Source organism: Hippopotamus amphibius, chromosome X (genome assembly GCF_030028045.1).
Source record: "Hippopotamus amphibius kiboko isolate mHipAmp2 chromosome X, mHipAmp2.hap2, whole genome shotgun sequence".
Lineage (NCBI taxonomy): Eukaryota > Metazoa > Chordata > Mammalia > Artiodactyla > Hippopotamidae > Hippopotamus > Hippopotamus amphibius.
In genome coordinates, this window is record NC_080203.1 from 63,326,350 (window position 1) to 63,353,876 (window position 27,527).

Here is a 27,527-nt window from a genome sequence, read left to right on the forward strand (position 1 = left end):
GACCCAAAATATATGAGCTTTGAAATCAAACAGTCCTGATTCAAATGTTGGCTCTGGTATTTGTAAGCTGTTATGGCCTCAGATAAATCACTCAACCTTCTCTGTACCTCAGTGTCATCATCTGTAAAACAAGGATCACAATAATAGCACCTGCCTTACAGGGCTGTTATGATGATTAAATGAACTAATACATGGAAAATCATCAGGGACATCATTTGAAAAATGTTAGATATTATAAAAAGTACTAGTTCATCAAAATTTATCCTGAATAACCTTACTTATATGGTTAATGGTCAAATGCACCAAAAAAGTTACTTATTTCTTAGATACTCTATCTTCGAGGACTAACCAATGAACTAATAATCTCCACTTGTTGGAGTTTTTAGGGAACGGTTTTAATTACTTAGTACATTTAACATAGTTCATCCCTATCATACAACAGATTACTTGAGGTCAAAACTATCTGATGATCTAGAAAGGACAGCACTGTCCACCCAAGTTTTATTTAAGTAAAACATCAGCTATTTTGCACATTGTCATATGTGTTGACCAGTTGTCCAACAGTTTATCATCTTTCATATATGTTTGTGTTAAATCTGCAAGTAGAATAATACATCAACAAATGAGGGATGGGGTTTCTTAATTAATCTAGAATTTGAGATTGTGCATTCTTTTCTTTCTCTTTCTTTTTTACTTTTTCTTTAAGTCCTCTGATAAGTTTCTCATCAAAATTGACAATGTTAACATCCTAACAGGATTTGTGGTACAGATCATAGGGGTCATTAAAGCAGGCTTAACAGTGGAGTATTTTTCTTTTTTTTTTTTTTTTTTTTTTTTGGTTTTCTTTTTTTCCTAGAGAGATTGGAATTTAATTGTTTCCTTTTTAGACAAATATTCTTTTGGATTGCCAGTGATGAAAGGGGCATACAGATGTCAAAAGCATTGTAGCACAGTGGGATTATGTGCTAAGGTCCAGGGCAGGACAGACAAACAAGCAAAGTCTCAGATCAGTCAAACAGTTACCTCAATAAAATCTCAAATGACCAGCTTTTGTTTTATTTTCTCTTTGTCAATGCCTATCAAAAGTTCAAATGAAGTTTTGTTGTGTTAACTACTTATATTTCTTTTATTTCTTATTTTAACCATTTGTAAAAACAAAGGAATTTCACTAAATAAAATTGGGAATTTGTTTAAAGGCAAGCCAATTTAAAACAAAACAACACATGCTATATACATGGCTTTCTTCCTATTAAAGCACCATAAATTGGGCTTCAAATAGTAGCCTTAAGTTTGTTATATGACAGAGCCTATACTTAAATATTCTCTTTTGGACATAGAAGAAATTATCTTTCATACTACATTGCATTAATAAGTATGAAAATGAAAAATTCATAATTTTATCTTAGTTTTCAAACCACATTAAGGGAAAACTATCTTGGCTATTTCCATGTAGTAAGAAAAACATCATAAAGTGCATAACCACCATTTTGAGTATCAGGAGAATTACATAGAAGCACTCCATTTATATTTATTTATTTTACTTGACTTTTCCATCATCAAGATCTTTGGGTATATTTATAACATACTGTAATTCTCTAAATTGCAGAACCTAGAGGACTTGCAATTTAAAGCAGAGGTCGCAAACTGATAGCCCATGGGCTAGATCCAGACCACAAGCGGATTTTGCTTTGCCTTCATAGTGCTGGTTTGTTTTGTTTGTTTGCTTGCTTGTTTGTTTTGCTTTTTATTGAGTTAGTTACCAACATTTAAGAATTGGAGAATTTCATATAAAAATCTGGATTCCCAGCTTCTCTTAAAAAGTCAGACCTTAACAACAGTAGGCCTGCATTTCCACCTGGTAGCAATCAGTTGAGCTGAGTAATAGCTGCCACCTTTGGAAAGAAGATATGCTCTCTAAGTCACATAGTCCCCACCACTCCCTGTTGCTTATGGCCTTTCATTTACGCTACAACCCTTGCCTCAGTAGGCATTAGAGTTTGCGACTCTCTTGTTTCTCTGTAGTTGATGTGAGTGCCAGTACATATACTTTCAAAAACATTTCACAGATTTTCTCAGATTAAGTTAATATAAAATCTCATTACATATATATACACACACGTAATGTGTGTTCTGATTATCTAGAAATAAATCTATACAGCTATAAACTACTGTTATGCTTAATTAAAAGGAAAAAGTTGACATTAATTTGCATAGCATTTTACTAAAAAAAGTCAATTTCAATGCCTGAACTCAACTGCATTCGTATAAAATTAAAACACTTTCAATATTCGAAACCTAATCTCAAAACTCATCCACTTAAACTTTTTCAGTTAAAATTACTCATTAATGAAATCTAGTGGGTTCTAGTCTCCCCCAGCATTGAAATCACAGTTTAAAAATAGGTTTAGCACTTAAGGAGGCACATCCACTACGTCAGGTCACTTGGGTATTATTTAGTGTGCATGATATTTAAGAGTAATATTTAGTACAGAAAATGCCCCAGATATTAGAAACACCACCATGATGATTTTCATTTTCTATGTTGAAAACCCTGGATAAATCACATGGTGTTGTCTCCATCTCTCCAACAACCCTATGACATTTTTCTTGGAGAAAAATACAGATAAAACATGCATCATGAGCAGCTGTGGAGGAAGCGGGGAAAGTCACCAAAGGGTGATTTAACCTGAGAAGGGTATGTAGAAGAGAAAAGCGGGCACTATCGGCAGTCAATATCAAAATGTACTTTAGAATCATGGGTTGCTCTCCTTCTCCCTTGCATCTCTGAGTTAACTGCCCATTCTTTGTTCCCATTACAACCTAAAAGGTATGAAGCCTGGAGCAGTATGGTATCTCTGGTTGAATTTAACTGAAATTGTCACAGATATTTTAGGAAGTTTCAAGCATAAGTCTCAGAGTTCCAAATATTTTAAAAACATATTTTTAGAGGAAAAATAATTTCAAGTATTTTAAAACTAGCAGCATGCCTACAATATATATCTGTGCTTAATGCTTAGAAAGATTCCAGAAGATTAGAAGGCCTGGTTTTTGTTTTTTTTATTTTTTGCCATTATTGCTATAGCACACTTAATAGCCTGTTCTGCCCTGCAAAAGTGAATGTACCTTCCTAAGCATTTCAGAACCATGGGGCAGGTGAATTACTTTCCCATTATTTTACATAGGTGTCATGATTTTTATGTCAGTGACCCTCACTCAACCCCCATCAACTTTGCAGGCTTTCTCTGCTTCTGCTTGTAGCTGGAAGTCATGCAGTCCTGGGATCCATTCCCAGTTAATATATACTAACGATCACTAACTGACATTAGTGAAACCATGAAGACCCCAACTGACTAGAACCCTCAAATGGATATACAGGTTCTAATTAGCTATTTGGATTTCATTTTTCTTATTACTACTAAGGATTCAGCAAGATGCAATATTTGCTGCTGAAAATTTTAAATGGCTCTACTTTCCTACCTTAGTATGTATAGTACAGGGAACAAAATTATTGAAGTTGGGCTGAATCTGTACAGGCTCCAGGACATTCCCAGGAAGTTGATTTTTAAAAAATAAATACATAAATACCTGTTAACAGCTTGTTTTCTTGTCATTTGCCTCTTCCTTCTAAAAGGAGAGTATAGCAAAAAATAAATAAATAAAACTGGTTAATTGAGAGGTCTGGTTAGTTAGCTTCCAATTAATCAAGGCTTTATATTTCACAAAAAAAAATCTTCTTAAATTCTGCAGAACTTTTAGATAGGTTACACACAATGAAACACCAGCAGGGAAGAGCACAAGGAAGGTAGGAAAGCCTGAATTGCTATTAGACAGTGTTTTAAATATATGAATAATGTTATTACATTTCTGGTCTAATACCCATTGAGTAAAGAATAATGTGAAATGTCATGTGGTTTAGGGCTTTTCTATATATGAAGGCAAGGAAATATGATTATAAATTTCTATTGAAGAAAATGGCCTCGGGTCGTAACAATTCCAAAAAGAGATTCAGCAATATTGTGGTCTTTTCCCTTTCTCTCAAGAGCCTTCCTTCCCATCCTGTTGGGTATTCCAATACTTTTTAGGGAACAAAAATCCCTTCTAGCTTTCTTTCTCATTTTTACTTGGTCAACAGGATGATGAAAGTAAGCCAATATCAATGTTATGCCTTAATTTCCTAAACAGGGAGCCATTAATCACACAGCTCAATATATACTTATTTCTGAAGGAATACTGAACTATCTTACATCTTCCCCGAAAGGGTTACACACACACACACACACACTCAGATGCACACACATACACACATACACAGTCATACACACATTCGCACAAAATAAGTTAAACACATACAAAAGAGATCAATTAAAAAACACCTAATTATCTTAGTTGATAAAACAACCATTCTTTCCAGTAGTATAGTATTTCCCAGTGTTCCTAAATCCTTTAATAAAGAACAATGAAATTTAAAATGACGATTAAAAAAAAACTATAAGCAGTGTAATTTGGCTATTTTGAGCCTTATTGTACTTCTCAATAGTACAGAAATAGGAACCTCCCTCTAACGCCCACTACAAATATATATGGTTAGTTCATCACCCCTTCATAATCTCTTCTTCTAATAGCATTTTTGTTAAAAGACTCCTTTCAGGTCTTTTGTTTGTTTGCTTCTGAAAGGCAACTGCTTCCCTGCTTAAAGTTCTATGGAAAGATTTTTAAATAAATCACAGCTGCAAACATGTACCTGGGGTTGCTGGGGAAAGGATGTGGCAGTGAAGGAAGGTGAGCATTTTTTCACCTACTCTTGTGTTCTGTCACTTGATTGTCAGAACTATTTGATTTTGCTTTATAGTTCACTCACCCAACCTGTTTTGAAATTACATTTTCTTAAGGTAGAATATACTCATACATACCGAGTCAATGATAATGCATACTTCCTTAATTCAAGGGGCTTTATATTGGAGGATTTTTTTCCCCTTTTATCCGAGATCCTCTTTTTCTAACTATAAAACTTTCTGAACTCAACAGAACTTTTTTGACTGTCATCATATGTACATAATTATACTAAGTTAAAAAATAATTTAAATCTTCTATAGCCCCTAGCTTCATAGATTATTTAAGCGTAGATTCTGAAATTACCAAATCCTGAAACATTCTTGTTAGAATTATCCAATAAATATATAAACATCCGTGAGTTAACTGTCCTTTTGTTAAGGATTTTAGAATTTCTTAGAAAGTTAGGAGTCCTTTACTTTTGAAAAGTTCTCATTTGTTTTGTCAAATATGAGAATGTATTTTACAATACTGCCTAACACTAGCTAGAATTCTATGAACTTAGGGACCACAAGTTAAATACATATACTTTATTTTTGACAGTGAAAATAAAATGTGACTTCTGTATTTCTGAATTTGTTCAGAAACAGTATCATTTAATTAGAGTAGTAGCCATATATTTTAAATTCCAGGGACTTCCATAGTGGTCCAGTGGTAAAGAATCTGTCTTCCAATGCAGGGGATGCAGGTTCAATCCCTTGTCACAGAACTAAGATCCCACCTGCCACAGGGCAACTAAACCCAAGTGCCACAACTATTAAGCTCATGGGCCTCAACTAGAGAGCCTGCGTGCCACAACTAGACAGAGAAAACCTGCATGCCACAACTAGAGAGAAGCCGGCGCACCACAATGAAGAGCCCTCACACCACAACCAAAGATCCTGCATGCTGCAACTAAGACCAGACACAGACAAAAAATAAATACATACATACATACATACATACATATCAAAATATTTTAGAAAAATTAAAATTAAAATTCCAAAAGCTCAACAAAACATTTCATATGCTTTGATATATGTAAAATGATTGTACACCTTAAAAATACACAAATTTTATTTGTCAGTTACTTCAATAAAGCTGGAAAAATAAGTTTCTTATGCTTTTAAATGGGTGTCAGCTGTTAACCTGGCATATACGGCCATATATTGGGAACTACTAAATTAGGCTTTAGCTGTTCCTCATACAGACAAGATCTTTTAGTCATGTAATGTGTTTTCCTGGCCCAATACAATAAACAAAATGTTGATTTGGGAACAAATGTAATAAATAAACAGGACATATAAAAGTCAAGCAATACCCTGCCCCTACCCCCAACTTCATCTGTAGGGGATAAATGACCAGTAAATACGTGTTGGTAAAATTTTTTTGGTTTCTCTCTGGAGACATGATTAAATCATGTTAACTGTTCCATTTCCACTGTTGCAGCTTTTAGGGAGTTTCCCTCACTCTTAACTAATAACTTTATTCATTTTATATGTCAACTTTTGTTCCACAACAGCTTTTATAAACCTGTTTAATCTCTTTAGAGATCCTGGAAATTCTTTGACAAGAATGCATGTCAAAAGAAAAAGCAACTGAAAGTATCTTTCATTATGAAAGTATAAAAATGAAGGCCTGGTTATTTTTGGCTTATTTAAGTTTCCAGAGGGCATCCAAACAACCTCTTGATCACTTAAGTCTCTAAAGGCGTGATCTTCCAATTGAAGAACCTGAACAATAAAACTATTTTCTTCCTTTCTGAAGTTTATTTTTCCTAGAACTATCTGAGAATAAAAAAACTTTGGTCATATTAAATACATTTCTTGTGAAATACTTTGGTGCATGAGTTCGACTCCTTAAAAAAATCACTGTGATTTAAAGTCTGAGTCTAAAGGAAAAAAAGGGAAAATTAATATGGGATGAGTTGATAGTAAAGATAAATAAGCTTACAAAATTTTTAAACTTTTGTTTGTAAGAAGAGGGTTTCAACACACACATATTGTAAATATCAGTCACACAAATGAACTCTAATCATTGGATAACCTATCTGAAATTATTTTTATTTTTTCTATTTTTTAGCTCTTAATTGGAATATAATTGCTTTACACTGCTGTGCCAGTTTCTGCTGTACAACAAAGTGAATCAGCTGCATCCATACATCCACTCCCTCCTGTGACTCCTTCCCACCCTCCCCATCCCAGCCCTATAAGTCATCACCCATCATTGAGTTGATCTTCCTGTGTTATGCAGCAGCTTACCACTAGCTATCTATTTTACATTTGGTAGTGTATATATGTCGATGCTACTGTCTCACTTTGTCCCAGCTTCCCCTTTGCCCCCCACCCCGTGTCCTCAAGTCCGTTCTCTACATCTGCATCTTTATTCTTGCCCTGTCACTGGGTTCATCACTAATATTTTTTTTTTTAGATTCCATATATATGCATTAGCATACGGTATTTGTTTTTCTCTTTCTGGCTTATTTCACTCTGTATGACAGAGTCTAGGTCCGTCCACCTCACTACAAATAACTCAGTTTCATTCCTTTTTATAGCTGAGTAATATTCCTTTGTATATATGTGCCACAACTTCTTTATCCATTCATCTGTTGATGGGCATTTAGGTTGCTTCCATGTCTTGGCTGTTGTAAATAGTGCTGCAATGAACATTGTGGTACATGTTTCTTTTTGGATTATGGTTTTCTCAGGGTATATGCCCAGGAGTGGGATTCCTGGGTCATATGCTAGTTCCATTTTTAGTTTTTTGAGGAACCTCCAAACTGTTTTCCATAGTGGGTGTACCAATTTACATTCCCACCAATAGTGCAGGAGGGTTCCCTTTTCTCCACACCCTCTCCAACATTTATTGTTTCTAGATTTTTTGATGATGGCCATTCTGACTGGTGTGAGGTGATACCTCATTGTGGCTTTGACTTGCATTTCTCTAATGATTAGTGATGTTGAGCATAGTTTCATGTGTTTGTTAGCCATCTGCATCTCTTCTCTGGAGAAATGCCTATTTAGGTCTTCCACTCATTTTTAGATGGGGTTATTTGCTTTTTTGATATTGAGTTGCATGAGCTGCTTGTATATTTTGGAGATGAATCTTTTGCCAGTTGCTTCGTTGGCAAGTATTTTCTCCCATTCTGAGGGTTGCCTTCTTGTCTTGCTTATGATTGCTTTTGCTGTGCAAAAGCTTTGCAGTTTCATTAGGTCCCATTTGTTTATTTTTGATTTTATTGCCATTATTCTAGGAGGTAGGTCAAAAAGGATCTTACTTTGATTTATGCTATAGAGTGTTCTGCCTATGTTTTCCTCTAAGAGTTTTTTACTGTCTGGCCTTACATTTAGACTTTAATCCATTTTGAGTTTATTTTTGTGTATGGTGTTAGGAAGTGTTCTAATTTCATACTTTTACATGTAGCTGTCCAATTTTCCCAGCACCACTTATAGAGGAGGCTGTCTTTTTTCCATTGTATATTCTTGCCTCCTTTGTCAAACAAAAGTTGCCCATATGTGCATGGGTTTCTCTCTGGGTTCTCTATTGTGTTCCATTGATCTCTATTTCTGTTTTGGTGCCAGGACCATACTGTCTTGATCACTGTAGCCTTGTAGTATACTTTGAAGTCAGGAAGCCTGATTCCACCAACTCCGACTTTCCTTCTCAAGACTGTTTTAGCTATTTGGTGTCTTTTGTGTTTCCATACAAACTAAAATTTCTTGTTCTAGTTCTGTGAAAAATGCCATTAGTAATTTGATAGGGATTGCATTGAATCTGTAAATTGCTATGGGTAGTATAGTCATTTTCACAATGTTGATTCTTCCAGTGCAGGAACATGATAAGTCCCTCCATCTGTTTGTGTTGTCTTTGATTTCTTTCATCAGCGTCTTATAGTTTTCTGCATACAGATCTTTTGCCTCTTTAGGCAGGTTTATTCCTAGGTTTTTTGTGGGGTTTTTTTTTTTGCATTTTTTAAACACATAAACTGATAATGGCTCCTTCCGTTCTGCTCACGTAGCACTTTGTGCTTCCCTGTGTTATAGCACTCAGTCATGTGCATGTCTCTCTTACTAGTCTGTGATATTTTGAGAGCAACAAAACCTAACTACTTAACACCCCCTTGATAACAAATTCACCTCTAACATTCTAAAACATGATTAAAGTCTTTATGAAACATGTTTGATAAAAACTATTTGAGGTGATAGTATTTATTTCAAATGTAAATGTCAATATCAAGCTCATTTTTTGAGGTCTTATATCAAATCTTTGATGCAATGAAATATTGTTTTTTAATGGAAATTTAAAATTAATCTTTATTTCTTTATTATGTTGATTATTACCCAGATTTTGATGTATACTACTAGTCTTTATGAACATAGTTTGAATTTTTTACATTATCTGATTTTAATACTTTCCATCTTGTTGCAATGCCACGAATTATGAATTACAGAAAATTTCCTCCAACTTAAATTTCCTTCCCTATTATTGTTGTAGTCCTTCCACACCTTCCAAAGTTAGTTTTCTATTGCCTCAAAAGTGTTCTATAGGGACTTCCCCATTGGTCCAGCAGTAAAGAATCTGCCTTGCAATGCAGGAGATGTGGGTTTGATCCCTGGTTGGGGAAGTAAGATCCCACATGCTGCCTGGCAGCTAAACCTGCGTGCCACAACTACTGAGCTCACGTGCCTTAACTAGAGAGCCTGTATGCTGCAAACTACAGAGCCCATGCACTCAGGAACCCACACACCACAACTACAGAGCCCATGCACCCTGGAGCCTGCACACCACAACTAGAGAAGAGAAAACCTGCATGCCACAACTACAGAGAAGCCCACGTGCCACAATGGAAGATCCTGCATCCTGCAACTAAGACCCGACACAGCCAATAAATAAATAAGTATTCTGTATCATCTCACTCAGCGTTTTTAATATGTTTGCCTTTATCACTTGATCACAATAAAATAATTATTTCTCCTTGTTGAAATCAATATTCTCACACTGTATTATATTTTAGGTGTCAATTTTAGCATTTTAGCAAAATCAAACAGGCCCACCAATAAGTCTTCACACAAAACTTCCAATATATGGGTATCATCTAGGCAGCTTATTCAAATATAAATCTCTTAGCTAAATTCACATCAAGGGTTATGGTTAGCACTAAGTGAATACCTATGAAGGCTGTTAGCTATTTCACTACCTAATATTTTCTTTTGGCTATTCTCTTTAAGTGACTAAGTGGGGTTTATCTCTCCTTTTCAGAAGTTGTCTGTATTATTCCTTTGGTATATTTACCCATTTCACTTTATAAATTACTAGAGGTTACTCCCATAACTGTCTTCTCAAATAATGCATAATCATCTTCTTTATTCATACATAGCTATGTGTATACTCCATCTGTTAGAGGATATGCCCCCTTAAGTCTAAAACTTCACCAGCCATGCTTTTTTTTTTTTTCCTAAATGTTTATCAGCAATACTGTCACAGGGCTTTGGAGAAAACTTCCTATCACTTTGTCTCTCTCTCGATTCAAACAAAATTTTAAAAGAATGATAAAGAAGAACAATGAAAGAATGAATGAATGAATGAAATGAATTCTATTCTTCTGTTAGTTACATGGCTATGAATCATTACTAATAGAAATGATTCAATACTCCCTAGCGTGTGTCATGGGTCCCTTCCACCCATCACATCATGCTTCTCCTAGTGTCTTTATAGTCACCCCCTTGTTCAGGACTCCTTAATATTGCATTCCTTCTCTTCCACACTGTAGAATGTGTAGCAGTATCCACACTAAAAATCAAGAGATTTCAGACTGCTTCCTCATCTCTCCAGGGCAACTAGGTCTTCCCTTTTTTCCTTCTACCCATTGTAGTACTCCTACATGAGATCTTTAGTCTTTTACTCCATTTACTTGAAAGGCCCTTGGTCTCATAGTGATCACATTTTGAAGAAAGTCTTTGTATCTGTGAATGCTTCCCCCTAAAAATCATGTCAAGTGGCAATAAAAGACCATCCAGTTATTTCAGAAGGTGTACTCCTGGTAGGAAACAATACATTTTTTTGCCATGCTCACAGAGAGCATGTCCTTCTCACCTCACACTCACCATTTTCCCATTAAAAATCTACAGCAAACAAAAATTTTAAAAATCAATAGCAATGTCACAATATAAGCAGACAGGCCTTAAATTCTTCACATACAAATTACAGAGCATTTAGGAATGGGATAAAAACTCAAAGGTGTTCAAAGCCTTGACTTTCTTTTAAAAGCGTCATTTTCTTTAAAGGTTTTTAGTAGGAAAGAAACTAATGTCCTATTTTAATAATCCCTGAGTGCTAAAATCAAAACATAAAATAAAAATCATGTGCAACACAAGGATAAATGTTTTTTAATTGTAGGAGAAAAAATTCATTTGTCAATAACAATAGCATGCTAATCAAATAGCTTTTTATATCCTTTAAATAGTATTGTGGTTCAAACATTTCATCTGTTGAGCATAGTAGGTGTGTAGAATGTAAACCTACATATAAACATGTATGTGTTCCATCCATAGAAATGAAATCTTAATATAGACCACAGGATTTTTCTGAACTATTTTTCAGGGGAAAAGATAATTTTATAATTAACTGACATTAAAATTCCAATTTTAGTCTCTTGCTAAAAGGGAAAAATAAGACTAGTGAAAGCAATCATGTATATTTTCAATTAAGTAGAAGCAAGCTATCTTCATAGAAAACTTCTCAAAATCAGTTATAATATAGCTTTGACAACTGCTCAAATGTTAGGATTAAGTTGTGGTTAGGCAAGGCCCAATGTCACAACATAGGGAAATTTACCTCACCACCTTGTCACATGACAATACTAACAGGATCTTTTACATGATCAAAATGTTTTAATGCTAACCGTATCATATTTTAATGAAAACTTTTAAAGGATAAGCAGTTGTAAAAAGGACAATTATGAGACAGAAAATTTTCTTCAGAATCTATTTGAAACACCAAGAACACCTTAAAAAAGGAAAAATGATGCTCAAAGTCAATTACTTCTTCTCTAATTACTACCTTTTCAAAAAAAAACAAAAACAAAAACCTTAAGAAAATCTGATTCCAAATAGAGCAGTTAAATTTGACCTTGAAACCCTAGATTATTTGTTATACTTTAAAGTATAATCTAAATATATGTCTTATTAGAAAAATTCTATTAAGGAAATATTATGTTATTAAATAAGCATAAATTCCAAACAATCTGAATTTCCTGACAAATAGTTATTTTCTAGAACCAGTTTTCCTTTGGGTTGAAAATTGATCAGTGTCATATATTAGATTCTGGCCTTATTTTCCTATATTTGAACTAGCCACAAGTGCCAGAAAACTCAGAATTTAAGCACCAAATCTCATGCCATCTAACAAGGATTTTTGCTAAATACTGATAAACTGCTCCTAACTAAGCTAATACTATGATTTCTGGAATACAAGTATTATCACAATTAAATGTAAGCCTAACTAGATTATAGTACTGAAAAACATCTACTTAGCAACTGGCAAATCTACACTACTTTAGAGTCACTGTCTTTTCAAAGTTTAGTAAATTGGTAACATGTTGGAATTATAAGCACTTCTGTTTGCACAGGCTCTAGAAAAGGGAGAGATTAAGTATCTTAGAAAACATGAGAGTGTATATTTTCCTTTCACCTAAAACAATTATTAGAATGAAGTGGGGGAATGTCAAGGAATTAAGACTTTTCTTTCCTTTGCAAATGAATTCCCCCAAGTTATCCATATGTTTTAATGGTATATCTCTTATGAATATTTTTTTTCAAAACAACCAAGCTTTCTAAACTATTTTATTTAGTATAGCATCTTAAATTTGTTTGAATTTATTTTACAGATGTTGGTTAAATTCATCACCTTTACACTTTAGACTTTAGGTAATTTTTTGAAGTTTATTTTTTGACTATCTGCATTTTTCTGTCAATTCTGTGTGTGTGTATAAGTATACATATATACACACTTATGTATAATTTAATAACTTCCATTATTAAAATAAATGCCATAAAGATGCTCTCTTTCTTTGAATTTATACCTCAGAGTATAACTGAAATCATGGACTTTAAATTTTACATTCATCTTTGCCCTGGCCCATAATGACTATGTAAACTCTCAACACCCTATTATTTGAATATTTAAGTTTCTAGCATTGTTCTAAAGTATATAGCATTGCTCTAAAGACTAACACTCATTAAACACACAATAAATATTTGCTCAGTGAAAAGCAAGAATAATCCAAGGATTTTTCTGACATAATCTTGGTATGTTTTACTATAGATATAATTAGAGATTTACTAATATGGATCAAATCATTGTTTACTCTTTCATAATTATTACAATTGTAACCATTAAGGTAATATCTGGTAAGTTAATTTCCTTATTTCTGAATTTTTAAATGAGTGGTGGTCTCTACTATTTTTTAAATGCTTCAAAAGAAATCCTTTTGAATGTCGTATTTAACTCAATACTTAAAAGGAGAAAAACATAATTTATTCTGTGTTCTTTTCAACTTCATTTTCATGTCAAAATATTCTTCATTCTGTCATGATACAAGTTGAACACTATGTTTAGAATATTTTATAAAAATGAGCACTTTATTAAGTTTATCTTTTTGTAATAGTGCAAATATGTTTTATCTACTGAATAAAAAATTATAAAGTCTTAGTACACCAATTAAGTTCATTGTATCTTGACACCTTGCAAATAAGGCCATTCCTTAATTATGAAACAATTTTATTTTGTAGAGAGGAAAATTTAACAAAATGAATAATAATCTTACTATGATTATACACACTGAAACACCATTACATCTCTTAAAAGGGAGATCTTGTCATAAAATATGAAGAAAGCCACAGGAGTTCTCTTGAAACACTAGAATCGAATAATGAAATAAAAATTATTCAACAGAAAAAAATCATATATATATAAACTGAAAAACTTATCATTATTTCAATAACCATCATCCTTAGATATCCACCACACTTTTTAAAACTGTAATATTAAGTAATGTTCACAATTTGCCTCTGGTGACTTTAAACACTTCAATTAAAAATGGCAAAAAGATAGGCAGTAGGTCTACACACAAAATAATAAAATTATGTACAATATTACAAATTATATATTGTTGCTGAAAAATGCTTAAAACTCAGGTACACTTTAAAGGGTTTTTCAAATTTTAGCAAATTACCAGATGGGGCAGAAAAAAAGACAAGCTGTTCTTTCATTTCCAAAAGATTATTTCAGGTTTTATATGTGTTTTGACTTAATAATGTTGTTAATAATGGATTTTTCAGAATCATAAAAGTGTATACCATAACTCAAAATATGCTCATCAATAAAAAATGCACATTCTGGATCATCATTCAAAGATAAATATTAAGGTACCACTAAAATATTATTTAACTTGTAAGTTTTGTCTCAATGCCATTGGGGTAAAAGTGTTTTTTGAATAAGTTATTTATTGGTCATATATCTGTGTTCAAATTTTTTGTTTTGGAAATCATTTAGCATCGGCTTGTTAAAGTTTTTCATTACCAAAAAGATAAAAAGAGATTCAATCTCTTCTTAGGAAAGGATGGGAGGGAGATGCACTCAAATCAAAAAGGAATGTACACTAGCTGCAAGCCTTTGGAAGAATGACAATCACATAAAAAACACTGCTGAATTATTAAACAATAGGGTGAAATATGCATTTGTTGATACTATAAAATGTAAAGGTGTGCTGTTTCCTTAAACCTTTATAGGGTCCTCAAAAATGAAAAATGTGTTGATCTTATTTTCTTGGGGAAAAAATAGAAAAAGGTATTAGTAAGAAATGTCCATTCTAATCTATGCGCTTGAATGTGTTGTGTGTTTCACTCTATCTTCCATCTACCACTCCTCGGTGTTTTATATAAAGATGCCAACAGAAAGGAAGCTTGAAGTAGAGGGGGAAAGATCCTTGAGAAAGAGATCATTCTGCAGGGTGGTAGTGATCATGATATTGAAATATCTGATTCTACATTACTATCCTACAAATGCTTATAATGCCTAAAGGAATGGAAGACATATAGATATGTAACACATTGAATACCATTATACGGATGCTATATGAACAATGAATATTTAGTTAGAAGAAAACAATCTTAGAGAAACCACAAATCTAAAATGAACAGATGAATCAAGTGTGCAGGAGGAATCATTCTAGTCAGCTGAAATCAGAATTTAACACTTATTTACCTTACTTTTAGCTTTCTACGTGACCATACAAGTTTATAATTCCTTTCCCTGCCCTAACAATATTAGTAAATCTTGTGTTCTAGGATAATACAAGATGTTACAAATTATGGAGGGTGGATATTTTTAATGTATAATATTAAAATGTAGCTCAGCTCACAGGTGACATTTCCATATGAAACGTATTGCAATATATTTCATCTTAATTCTTCATTTGGCCTTAAATTTTATTTTTTGAGTTGATAATAGCATTTACGTTCAGCAACAGAACCAATGTAAATTAATCTTAATTGTAACAAAATTATCTGTGAGAACCTAAAGATATCCTTTTTAGTTAAACACACACAAGGCAAAACGTAATGGTCCTATGTATTCCTTTCTTTTGTGGCACATACTTGACCAACATATAACATCCATTAACATGTCTCACTTCCCCACTGGCTATTCAACCTGGCTCTGTGACACTAGCTCATCATTTTCAAATCTGATCTGAAAGTTTTAAAAATGGAAACTTCAATGATATTCTGCAGGCCTAGCTTCTTATACAAAGAGCTGAGGTTTCCCCCATTAATCAGATTGTTACTAGGATATGTCAACTATAGACTGGTTAAAACTGGCCTTCTATAGAAAGTGCATAAAATTTCTGTCTTAACAGCACGTTCATAGCATCCTTTCATCAGTCATTCACAAAACGGAGACTATATTTTTTTTCTTTTTTCAATCAAGAATAATCAAAGATGAGCTGAGAGGAAGGAAGCTCCTAAGAGGGGCTTTTTCCCTACTCATTTTTGCTACCATGCTACTGGGTATTCCTTCTGGCTGAGATTCTCATGATGCGTCTATTCCAGTGTTTGCAGGAAGCCAAACAATAAGAGGTTAAAAAGAAGAGGATTATCAGTTAGCAGCAGGGTCACAGGGGCCTTACCACAACTCCATAATTACTACCCAGATCTGGAGAGAGAGAGAGAGAGAGAGAGAGAGAGTGTGTGTGTGTGTGTGTGTGTGTGTGAGAGAGAGAGAGAGAGAGAGAAGGCTCAGGGGGATAATCTGGAAAACATACTTTTGTCTCAACTAAATCTACTCTGACTAGTACTCTAAACAAGTTTATTTAACCAGTGGAGAAAGTAATTGGAAGAAACACACAAATTCAGAGAGCCCTAGCCAGTAATGCAGATCTTCTAAAGTGAATTATTTCTATCTCTTACAATTTGGCTAAAAGATATAATTATTTCTTTAACATTATTATCATTATTACTGTTGTTATATTAATTTTGGGTGTACAGCATTATATTCAACATCTGCAAACACCACAGAGTGATCACAACAAGTCTAGTTACCATCCATTAACATAGAGTTGACCCCCTTCACCCACCCCCAAACTCCCTTCCCCTCTGGTAACCACTAATATGTTCTCTGTATTGATGTGTTTTCTTTTTTTGTTTGTTTTAATATTCCACAAATGAGTGAAATCGTATGTTGTCTTTCTTCATTTGACTTTTTCACTTAGCAAAATACCCTCAAGGTCCATCCATGTTGTCACAAATGACATGATTTCACTTTATGGTTGAGTAGTATTCCATTATATGGTTGTTTCCATATCTTGTCTATTGTAAATAATGCTGCCATGAATATTGGGGTCCATGTATCTTTTCAAAGTAGTGTTTTCATGTTCTCCAGATAAATATCCAGAAGTGGAATAGCTGTGTCACTTGGTACTTCTGATCTTAATTTTTTGGGGTATCTCTATACTGTTTTCCATAATGGCTGCAACAACTTGCAGTCCCAGCAACAGTGCACAAATGTTCCCTTTTCTCCACGTCTCCATCATTTGTCATTCCTTGTCTTTTTGATAATAGCCATTCTAACAGGTGTGAGGTGACATCTCATTGCGATTCTGATTTGCATTTTACTAATAGTGATGCCGAATATCTTTTCATATGCCTGTTCATATTCATATCATCTGTGTGTCTTCTTTGGAAAAGTGTCTATTGAGATAGTCCTTGCCCATTTTTTTAATTGGGTTGTTTCTTTGTTGCTGAGTTGTATGAGTTCTTTATAGGCTTTCAATATTAACCCCTTGGATGTATGATTTGCAAATATATTCTCCTATTCAGTAGACTGCATTTTCATTTTGATGATACTTTCCTTGGCTGTACAGAAGCTTTTTAGTTTGATGTAGTCCCATTTGTTTATTTTTGCTTTTGTTTACCTTGCCTTTGAAGTCAAATGCACAAAAATATCTTTAAGACTGAAGTCAATGTAGTTACCACTTATATTTTCTTCTAAGAACTTTACAGTTTCAGGTCTTATATTCAAGTCTTTAATCCATTTTGAGTTTAATTTTTGTGTGTGCTGTAAAAGGGTAGCTGTCCAGTTTTCCCAACACTGTTTAAGAGACTGTCCTTCCTCCATTATATGTTCTTTGCTCTTGTGTCATATATTAATTGTCCATATATGTGTGGGTTTATTTCTGGGCTCCCCATTGTGTTCCATTAATTTATCTATCATTTTTTGTGCCAGTGCCATGCTGTTTTCATTACTGTAGCTTTGTAATATAGTTTGAAATCAGGGAGTGTGATATATCCATCTTTGTTCTTCTTTCTCGAGATTGTTTTAGCTATTCAAGGTCTTCTGTGGTTCCAAAAAAATATGAGGATTATTTGTTCTAGTTCTGTGAGATATGCTGTTGACGTTTTGATAGAGATTGCATTATATCTGTAGATTGCTTTGTAGTATGGACATTTTAACAATATTAATTCTTCCAATCAATGAGCACAGAGTTTCTTTCCATTTTTTGTCTATTCTCTAATTCCTTCCATTAGTGTCATATAGTTTTCAGCATACAGGTCTTTCACTTCTTTGGTTAAACTTTTTCCTAAGTATTTTATTCTTTTTTGATGCAACTGCAAATGGGATTTTTTTTCTTAATTTCTCTGAGATTTTGTTATAAGTGTCTAGAAATGCCACAGGCTTCTGGGTATTGATTTTCTATTCTGAAAACTTACAAAATTCATTCATTAGTTCTACCAGGCTTTTGGTGGAGTCTTTAGTGTTTTCTATATATAGTATCATGTCATCTATAAGTAATGACAGTTTTACTTCTTGTTTTCTGATTTAAATGCTTTTTATTTATTTTTCTTGCTTAACTGCCATAGTTAGGACTTCTAATACTATGCTGAATAAAAGTGGCAAGGGTGGGTATCTTTGTCTTGCTGATCTTAGAGGAAAACCTTTTAGCTTTTTGCCATTGAGTATGATGTTAGCTGTGGGCTTGTCAGATAAGGCCTTTATTATTTTGAGGCATGTTGCCTCTATGACCACTTTGTGAAGAGTTCTTATCATAAATGGATATTGAATTTTGTCAAAAGCTTTTTCTGCATCTATTGAGATGATCATAAGATTTTTGTCCTTCATTTTGTTAATCACACTGATTGATTTGCAGATGTTGAACCATACTTGCATCCCTGGACTAAGTACCACTTCATCGTGGTGTATGATAATTTTAACGTATTTCTGGATTTGGTTTGTTAGTATCTTGCTGAGGGTTTTTGCATCTATGTTCATCAAGGATATTGGCCTGTAATTTTCTTTTTTGGTGATCTCCTCATCTGCTTTTGATATCAGGGTAATACTTCATAAAATGTGTTTGGAAGGTTTCTCTCCCCTTTAGTTTTTTGTAAGAGTTTGAGAAGGATAGGTATTAAATCTTCTTTGAATGTTTTGTAGAATTCACCAGTGAAGCTATTTGGTCTCTGGCTTTTGTTTGCTGGGAGCTTTTGACTACTGTTTTAATCTCATTATTAGTAATCAGTCTATTCAGATTTTATATTTCTTCATGAACAGTCAAAAGACTGTGTGTTTCCATAAATTTATTTCTTCTAGGTTGTCCACTTTGTTGGTAGAATTATTTCTATATAGAAATATTGGTGCTAAGCAAATATTAGACTACAATTGAGTTTATTCAAATTATAATCTGAAACAAGATTCTGCAGGGGAAAAACAGAAGCGTGAGGTGGGAGGGGAGGTGACAGGAAGGATGAGGAAAGATAAAATATGGTGTGAGGAGAAGGAGAGCAATCCATAAATCTAGCATCTTCACTGCCTGTAATTTCTGCCCCCCTAACACACACACACACAAACACAGACACCCCTTGTCTGCCCAGCAAACTCTGAATCATCCTTAAAAACTCCACTCATTTATCACCTTCTCTGTCTCTACAGGACTGACCTAAGCCCTTTGTTTTGGAATAAAGGGGAGAAGATTTCTATCAATACTTTTGCCTGATGGATATTCAGGTAAAGAAAAAACAAAGAAATACAAAAAAGAGGATTTTTATTGGCATCCTTTAATCCGTTTACTCCATTTTATCAAGTGTACATAGGTGTAGCAATTCAGTTTCTTCCTTTGGATTGAAAGTGGATGTAAGAATGAGTTTGAAAACACGGAGGTAATACCCAAGCATTCCTTATTAAGGCTACATGTTTGGAAAAGCCATGAAAAAGCTTAGTAAAAATGGTACTACTCTGTTCTAATTTATTTAAATATATGAAGAATGTCACATCATAGAATTTCACTCTAAGGATACAATACTTTTTTTGACCTGACCCTATAAGTTGTACTGGTTTCTATAAGGGGAACACTTACCTATATGTTTCCTTATAGAGAGCTCAGGTTGCTTCCATTGTCTAAAGCATGTGTGCCAGGCATTTTAAAGCCCCAAAAAGGCGGAAGTATTTTTGTGCCTATTTCCTAAAACTAAAACACAGAACCAAGTGCCAAACAATTAGTAATCCTGTTTGTACATAATAAAAACAATAAATGCAGTGCTTTAATAAATATTCATTAAATATAATATAGACAAGTTAAAATAACTAAGAATACACAGAGAAAGTCAACTCAGAGGGCCACTGTTCAGCTTAGCTTCCACAGTTCATTAGATCTTGGTTATGTTTCCAAAAGTGATTATGCTGCGTAAAAGAACTATGATGAGAAGATTCATGGAAAAACAAAGATAATTGTAAAAATTCAGCTTCCCATTCAAATTTAATACCTTAATCTGAATGAGATCAATTTGATGTGTAAGAATATTTAAGCAGTTATCTTGGAAAAGTCAATTTGCTCTTTTAAATTTTAAATATTAACAGGGGCCAGAGTCCAGAGCTGACTAGAATAGAGCTGTGTTTATAATGACAAAAATATTAAAGATGGGAATGCTTTTTTAAACAAAGTCCAAATTTTCAGGTTCACTGAAGCTAATATAAGTTATGCTCACCTTATTAAGAAAGCATTTCCTTTATTCCATCTTGAAGAAAACTGTTTTGTTAGATTTCACAAAAAGAAAATGTCACCTTCACCTCAAAAGTCTAAAATATACTACAATTTCCCTCCTATCAAATTTAGCAAATGTGAATTTTAGAGTAATGGTATAGGGCTGAGCAAATTATTCTGCAAAAAATAATTAAATGCACTGAGAATAGTATAGGGGTGGCATTAAAAACTGATATACATTTTTCACCCTATAGGACTGGTATATACTGGAAACAAAACATTTTATAAACAAGGTTTTCTCAAAACAGAAAACATTTTAAGCAATGCAAAAATCAATGGAATGTTTAGGCCTAGTCAGAGCCTTAAAGAAGAGTTCAAACTGAGGTTGTATGCATCTTCACATTTGAATTAAACTCTGGTGATGCCCTTCATAATAATGGTTTGATGTCTTTTGCTTATCACCCAATAAATGCGCTTCCAATACTAAAGGTTAAAACCTACACATCCTGAGTCAATAACACAAAGTATAGATATCTATCATGTTAACTAAAGAAAACTAAGAAACAGCATCACTCATAAGCCTAATGGCAAAGCATGTCAATTTTAGCAACATTCAAGATGATAAGGGTCTGAGTAGATTTGTTCCCAGATTCTGTCTGTACACGAGATAGCCTTCAACTAAGAAAAAGACAGATGGTGAAACGCTGACTTATAAACAGTACTTCCACATTAGAATCCATGAGCTTGATTGTCTGTAGAAAAATATCTGCATTCATTACAATGGGTGGTCTTATGAGTACATCTGCCTGAAGTGCTTTCCTGAATATATGTTTAAAAACTATCTGTGTATTCATAAAAATGAGATTTTAACAGGCTTAAGTATCAATCCCTAATACTTGGAAGCAAAAGGTGAGGGGAAAATAAGGTCTTAAACAGAAAGCTTAAGTTATAAATATTAAGGAAATTTTCCCCTTAACATAAACTGTTTGGCAGGGCAGGGGTTGGGGGGGGGGTGGCAGGAGGGGAATCATGCAGTAGTACTGTCCCAAAGCATTTGATTTGATACTGATTCATGGAATGAAACCTGTCTGTGTATTTCAGTCCAAAATGTTGATATCTCAGCTGCAACAGCAACATTCACGTTTCTTTGAAAGATGATGGTGAGTCTTTAATTATTAAAGGAATCGTATTTAACAGATGGTCAAAGAAAAGTACTTTTAAAAAGTTGCCCAGAGGGTTATATAAACGAACAAGCTAAAACAGCTGGCAGCTGGTGCATGAAATCAATAATGAGAAAATGAGTTCTACTGTATCTTTGTTTTCATTGTCTAGTTGAAGACAGAGAAGACAAGAGAAAAGAGCGAGAGGGAATCAACTTGTGAACTTCACAAAGGCGCTGAATGGATTATGTGTATCTAATTAGAAAAAGAGAAACCTCCTGGAGGGAGGCTGTAAAACTAAAGACATGGTGTGTGTGTGTGCTCTTGTGTGTATGTGTGTGCAAGTGTACCCATGTGCTGAGGAGACAGGAATACAGAGATGAAATTGTCCTTTCTGACTATTTCAGCTACAGTGGGTGATTCATTGCTTATTTTATGGCCTCGAAAAATCCAAATTGCACTTAACCAGAGGAAAATACTTCAAGAGACAGAATAAGCAATACTAACAGAATAATGATGATTTGAATATTGCTGGTTTTCCCTCACTTATTCTTTTCGGCAATTTCACTCGTTAGAACTTCTTAAATTAAAAAATTCCCACTGAGCATCATAGAATCCTTCTGAGACTGACTATTAACTACTCCTACCAGAAGAATCACTATCCAAGATTTTCTATTATTCTTTTCACACTGATAATTCTTCATTATTTAAGGGAAATTGCAAATGCAGCTGTGTGACTGAAATTACAAGCAAGTTCTCCCTGAAAACGTTATGTCTAAAGAGCACTTAGGACATGAATTTAAAATATGAAATAAAAGTATATTCATTTTTAAAACTGCAAATTATACTGAAAAACTACTGAAATAATTATTTGTTGAGGCCTAAAGTGTATCCTGAATTTTAAAATGAAAATCTATGTTCCCAGTGATTGTATGCAGTCAAATTTCTCCCATAATGCCTCAGGGCATAAAACTAACACCAAAAAGGAAAATTCAATAGGGAATCTAAATTTTAATTCACCTTTACCAAGGAAATGTGTTATTTGAATGGAGGAAAGGGAGAAATACTGTAAAAACTTTACAACTGATGTTTCAGTTATATAGACAGAAAATAAGAAACAGATTTGTAGTATAGAGATAGCACACCCTGTTCCAGCTCAAGTCAGCTGTTTTATTTTATTGGTTTATCTTAAGATGAAAGTGGTACATAATCCTCCAACCCATGCTGAACTGTTTCATTTCATAGGATTTTATCTTCAGAAGCCAATGATGTAAGCTCTTACATCATTTTTATGACATGTAATGGATAGTTTTCTATGAACACCAAGATGCTCAGCTTTTCCTGAAATATGGAAATGACATTTCCTGTGGGTATCAGGGGTAGGGCAATGCAATTAACATTAGATTATTTGGTTTTCACCAAGGAATGTTTGCCAAAGCAAATAAAACTCTGGTCTTCAGTCTGCATAGAAAGAGAGATGGGAACAGGATGAATTTATGCCCTGACTAGAGGTTAGGCAGATTATTGTGCACTGTGTACCAGTACTCGAGTAAAAGTGGTTTACATCACAGCAATTTTGACATATATTACATTAAAAGACATAGGAATGTCTTCTTTGATGTTCCTAGTACTTGAGTTTCGAGGTCATCATGATCTGGCTAACACTTTCTTTTAGAAAAATACAAAGTTTTTTCAACAGCTCAATTTACCTTCCATTATCCACATAGATTTTACATAAATAAAGCATAACTATCATTTTTAATTATTTTTCTGTTATCCAGGAATACTTTTTTCAATCATGCAATATGTGAAATGTAGATTGCCACCACTGAGGATTATTTTTCCTGTTCATTTATTTAGGAATCTTGAAGTAACCTTCTGAAATATTGTTTACAGCAAAATTGTAAACGAAAATGAACTAGAATAATAAAGATAAGGCTGCCTCATTTCGTAAAGGAAATGTCTGCATCCTTGAGTAAACAGGAGACTTGCATAAATCCAGCTTTGCCTTGTCTGGCAGCTGGTGTAACTTGAGGCCGCATGGTCCATTATATTTTCTAAGAAACTTGATTAATTTATTGAATAAAACTTGAATAATACTTTTACCTCTAGAAAGTGACAATGTTGATTCAAATAATTTTTATTCTTCTTTCTGTTACTTTCATGACTGTTTTCTCTTTCTTTTCCTCCCTTCATTTCTTCACTCCTTGCTTCTCCCTTCCTCTATCTTTTCTTTCCATTTTTTCTTTCCTCTTCCTTCATTTTTTTTTTCTGCAATGAATTTAAAAATACAATCTAATCCTTGTCAGGAAATCTATCTATAATTGAAAAGAGCTTGCATTCTTACTTTTCATCATTTCATGTGTGAAATAGTAAACTCACGAGGCTATTAAAATGTGGTTTATTGGCTATGGAAAAGAAGATGTGACACAACCTCAACACTTCCCATTTCCTGAGCCCATAAGGATAAAGAAACCACAGCTGAACTATCAACTTCATCAGGATAAGGAGGTTGATCCCCAGCAACCCTGATTGGTTAATTACAGTTAAATTTAGCTCTGAGTTGCCTCTTTCACAGAAAGAGGAGAGAAACTTTATAGGAATATAGAAAATGGCTTGAAAAGTTTAACAGTTTAAAATGAAAGGAAAAGTAGTATCATTGTAATACTGCTCATCCAAATAAGTCTCTGGAATTCTTGGTCATAATTACATTAGAGTATCCAAAGCATATCATCAGTAACATAAAATCCAGAAGACAAATAAAACTGCAAGTAATTTAAATGCAATAATCAATGAAGGTGGTTGAGTTTAACTAGGATTTATGGATCCAGAAATGAAAGCCTATGAAAGCAAGCTAACCAGAGAAGAAGCTAGTCAGATATGTGTGTGCTCTCTAGGAGCAATGAGACAAGGGGAAAGACATCTGTCAGAAAGCCCTAAATTTCAGGTACGAACCTTCGGACTTGTCACCACAGATACTTGAGCATAGAAACAATATGGAAGAAATGAAGTGTAGGCAAAAGTATCTTTCAATAGGATTAGAAAGGAAAAATGACTGTGGACAGAAGCAAGTATGACTAGAAGATGGTAAAAAAAAAAAGTTCCAGATGTGAAGTGATAACAACCTAAGTCAGTATGAAAAAATAAGAAAATGAAATTAAAAGATAATATTTTTCTAAAATACAATGCAGAAAAAAAAAGTTAGTAGGTCTTGTTGATATACTGCCTGAGACCAAACACAAAAGGTAAAGATATGGTTTCAAGCCTACAGAGCTAGAAAATTAATGATGTAGAGGAAATGGGCAAGGGACCAAAGAGGACCTCAAGTTTCAACATGATGTATATTTCTATATATATTCACACTCCCAGTTACTTTTTGATTGGGCCTATATCATTAAACCCTCGGTATTTGTGGCTTTTCTAGAATTCTAGAATTTTGAAAAGAGTAACCTAAGCTTCCACTATCTGTCCAGTATATAATAGATTGTAGAATATTTTAAGTTATATCTTCCAAGGGCATCAATATAATGAACACTATTTCACAAATAATTTCGCTCGCTACTTTTTGTGATGTACTTTCAATCTCCCGCTAAATCCTTAAAGACCTTACCCTTATTCTTTAATTCTTTAAGTACAAACTCTAGGGCTTCCCTGGTGGCACAGTGGTTAAGAATCCGCCTGCCAATGCAGGGGACATGGGTTCGAGCCCTGGTCTGGGAAGATCCCACATGCCGCGGAGCAACAAAGCCCAGGTGCCACAACTACTGAGCCCGTGCTCCAGAGCCCGCGAGCCACAATTGTTGAGCTCACGTGTCACAACTACTGAAGCCAGTGCACCTAGAGCCTGTGTTCTGCAACAAGAGAAGCCACAGAACTGAGAAGCCCACGTACTGCAACGAAGAGTAGCCCCGGCTCACCACAACTAGAGAAAGCCCGCACAGCAACGTAGACCCAACACAGCCAATAAATAAATAAATAAATAAATAAATTTATAAAACAAACTCTAATGCCTAAAATGCCAAGGATGTTATTATCACTTTAGTTGTTATTCTTGACCTTTACTACTTGGGCTACATTCTCTCTTTTCCTCTAGACAATAGGTGACTGCAGCAGAATTCTGCCTTTTAAAAAAATGGATACTTCTTCCATTGGATATGATTAGAAGCCCCTATGGTTGTAATTTACTAGGCTCTACATCACCCTACAGTTTTGGGCACAGATGATGCAAACTGGAATTGAGGCTATAAACATACTCAGATCAGCAACTGACAGGATTAAGTCTCTAATTTCCTGGTCAAGAATTGTTGTTAGAAACCTACTATCTGGGGACTTCCCTGGTGACTCAGTAGTTAAAAATGCACCTGTCAATGCAAGGGACACAGGTTCAAGCCCTGGTCTGGGAAGATCCCACAGGCCATGGAACAACTAAGCCTGTGGGCCACAACTACTGAGCCTGCGCTCTAGAGCTCATGCTCTGCAACAGGAGAAGCCACTGCACTGAGAAGCCCATGCACCGCAACAAAGAATAGCTACTGCTTGCCACAACTGGAGAAAGCCCGTGCACAGCAACGAAGACCCAATGCAGCCAATAAATTAATATTTTTTTAAAAAAAGAAAGAAACTTACTGCCTGAAGTACCAAAAAAGATGTCAAATAGTCCCTCCCTCCAACTGCTTTCGGTTAGTTACAAATAGCTCTCCTACAGAAGCAGACCCTTTTTCCATTCAGTAATGTATACTTGATTGATATTTATCTTCTTGGATAAAGAATAAGCCAGTACCCAAATCCCACAGTAGTCTAAGGCATCCTAGGAAAATGACTCAAGCTGAAAACAGCTGCCAGGTAAAAGGTAAAAAACAATATTTTTACTTATTTTTATTAACTGTGCAGGTGATAAAGTGATGAAAATATTTCAAATCTTTTTTAAAAAGATTTCAAAAAGGTTGAAAATTATTTAAAGATAATTTACAAAGTTTATTAATGCACTTTGTGTAGCCAACAATTCTTGACATCTTTTTCTGTGAAAACATTTTAATGGTTGCAGTATCAGGGTATTTCATTTCCTATTTTTTAGAGTTTCATTTAACCTCATGAAGGAAGGAAACACAGTACACATAGTGAATCTGCATCACATTAGCATTTTTTATAGAACCTTTCAGAAAGAAGTTTTTAAAAGTATTGCAGACCTTCAGACTATTTCCTTCCCTTTTCCTGATTTCTTGGCAAGTTTACACCAAACCTAAGAGGCACTGTGGTGCAGAAATAAAGAGCATGGAATTTGAAGCCAGGATTAGGAACTTCATTCAAAAAAATTCCACCACTTATTAGCTGTGTGACTTTGAACAAGTAATTCAACCTTCAGTTCGTCAGTTTGCTCATCTGTAAAATAGGAATAATGACAGCATTTATTTCATAGGGTCTTTGCCTATGTTCAATGAGTTCAAAATATATTAAGGTGTTTGTGTTAATGCCTGACAAATAGTAAGGGATATAAATGTCTACTATAATTAAGATTTAGAGCCCAGGTACTGTATTTGATGATTATTTTCACCCAGGCAGCCAATGATCAATGTTAAAGAATAAAGACCCAGTCTGATTTGTATAATACTTCATTTTAAGGTGAAAAACATACCATTAAAAATCACATGGCTATATATGAAAAAATATATATTATTCTGGTAAACCAAGTATCATTACCAAAAGAGTAAAGGGAATTTATTTTATTTGCTATATGGGGATAGAAAGTCTATAAAATCTACTGTACTAACTAAATTAAACTTCAAAACATAGAAATCTGGACTGGTGAGTTCCCTTGCTTGATTTCTTGTGAAACAATGTTATAAGGAATAAGTTCTTGTTCCACCAGGTTTTGCAGTCACTCTTTGATAGTACCAGATTTAAAGATATTTCCCATTTCATATTATGCCAGCTAATGAAATTCATATTTATAGCCATTTCAATTTAATGTTAAAAAATTATCAAAGACTAACATTTTGATCAAGATAAACCTTATAGAATTGTACATCTCA

At 34.1% G+C, this 27,527-nt stretch overlaps 1 protein-coding gene across 1 annotated transcript in view; it reads right to left on the bottom strand.

The window, feature by feature from the left end:
- Positions 1-27,527, bottom strand: part of DACH2 (dachshund family transcription factor 2) — a 632,298-nt gene that overhangs the window by 470,107 nt on the left and 134,664 nt on the right. The window contains exon 2 of the mRNA XM_057717620.1: positions 3,586-3,624. Within this exon, the coding sequence (XP_057573603.1) occupies positions 3,586-3,624 (39 nt within the window). The remainder of the gene's footprint in view (positions 1-3,585; positions 3,625-27,527) is intronic.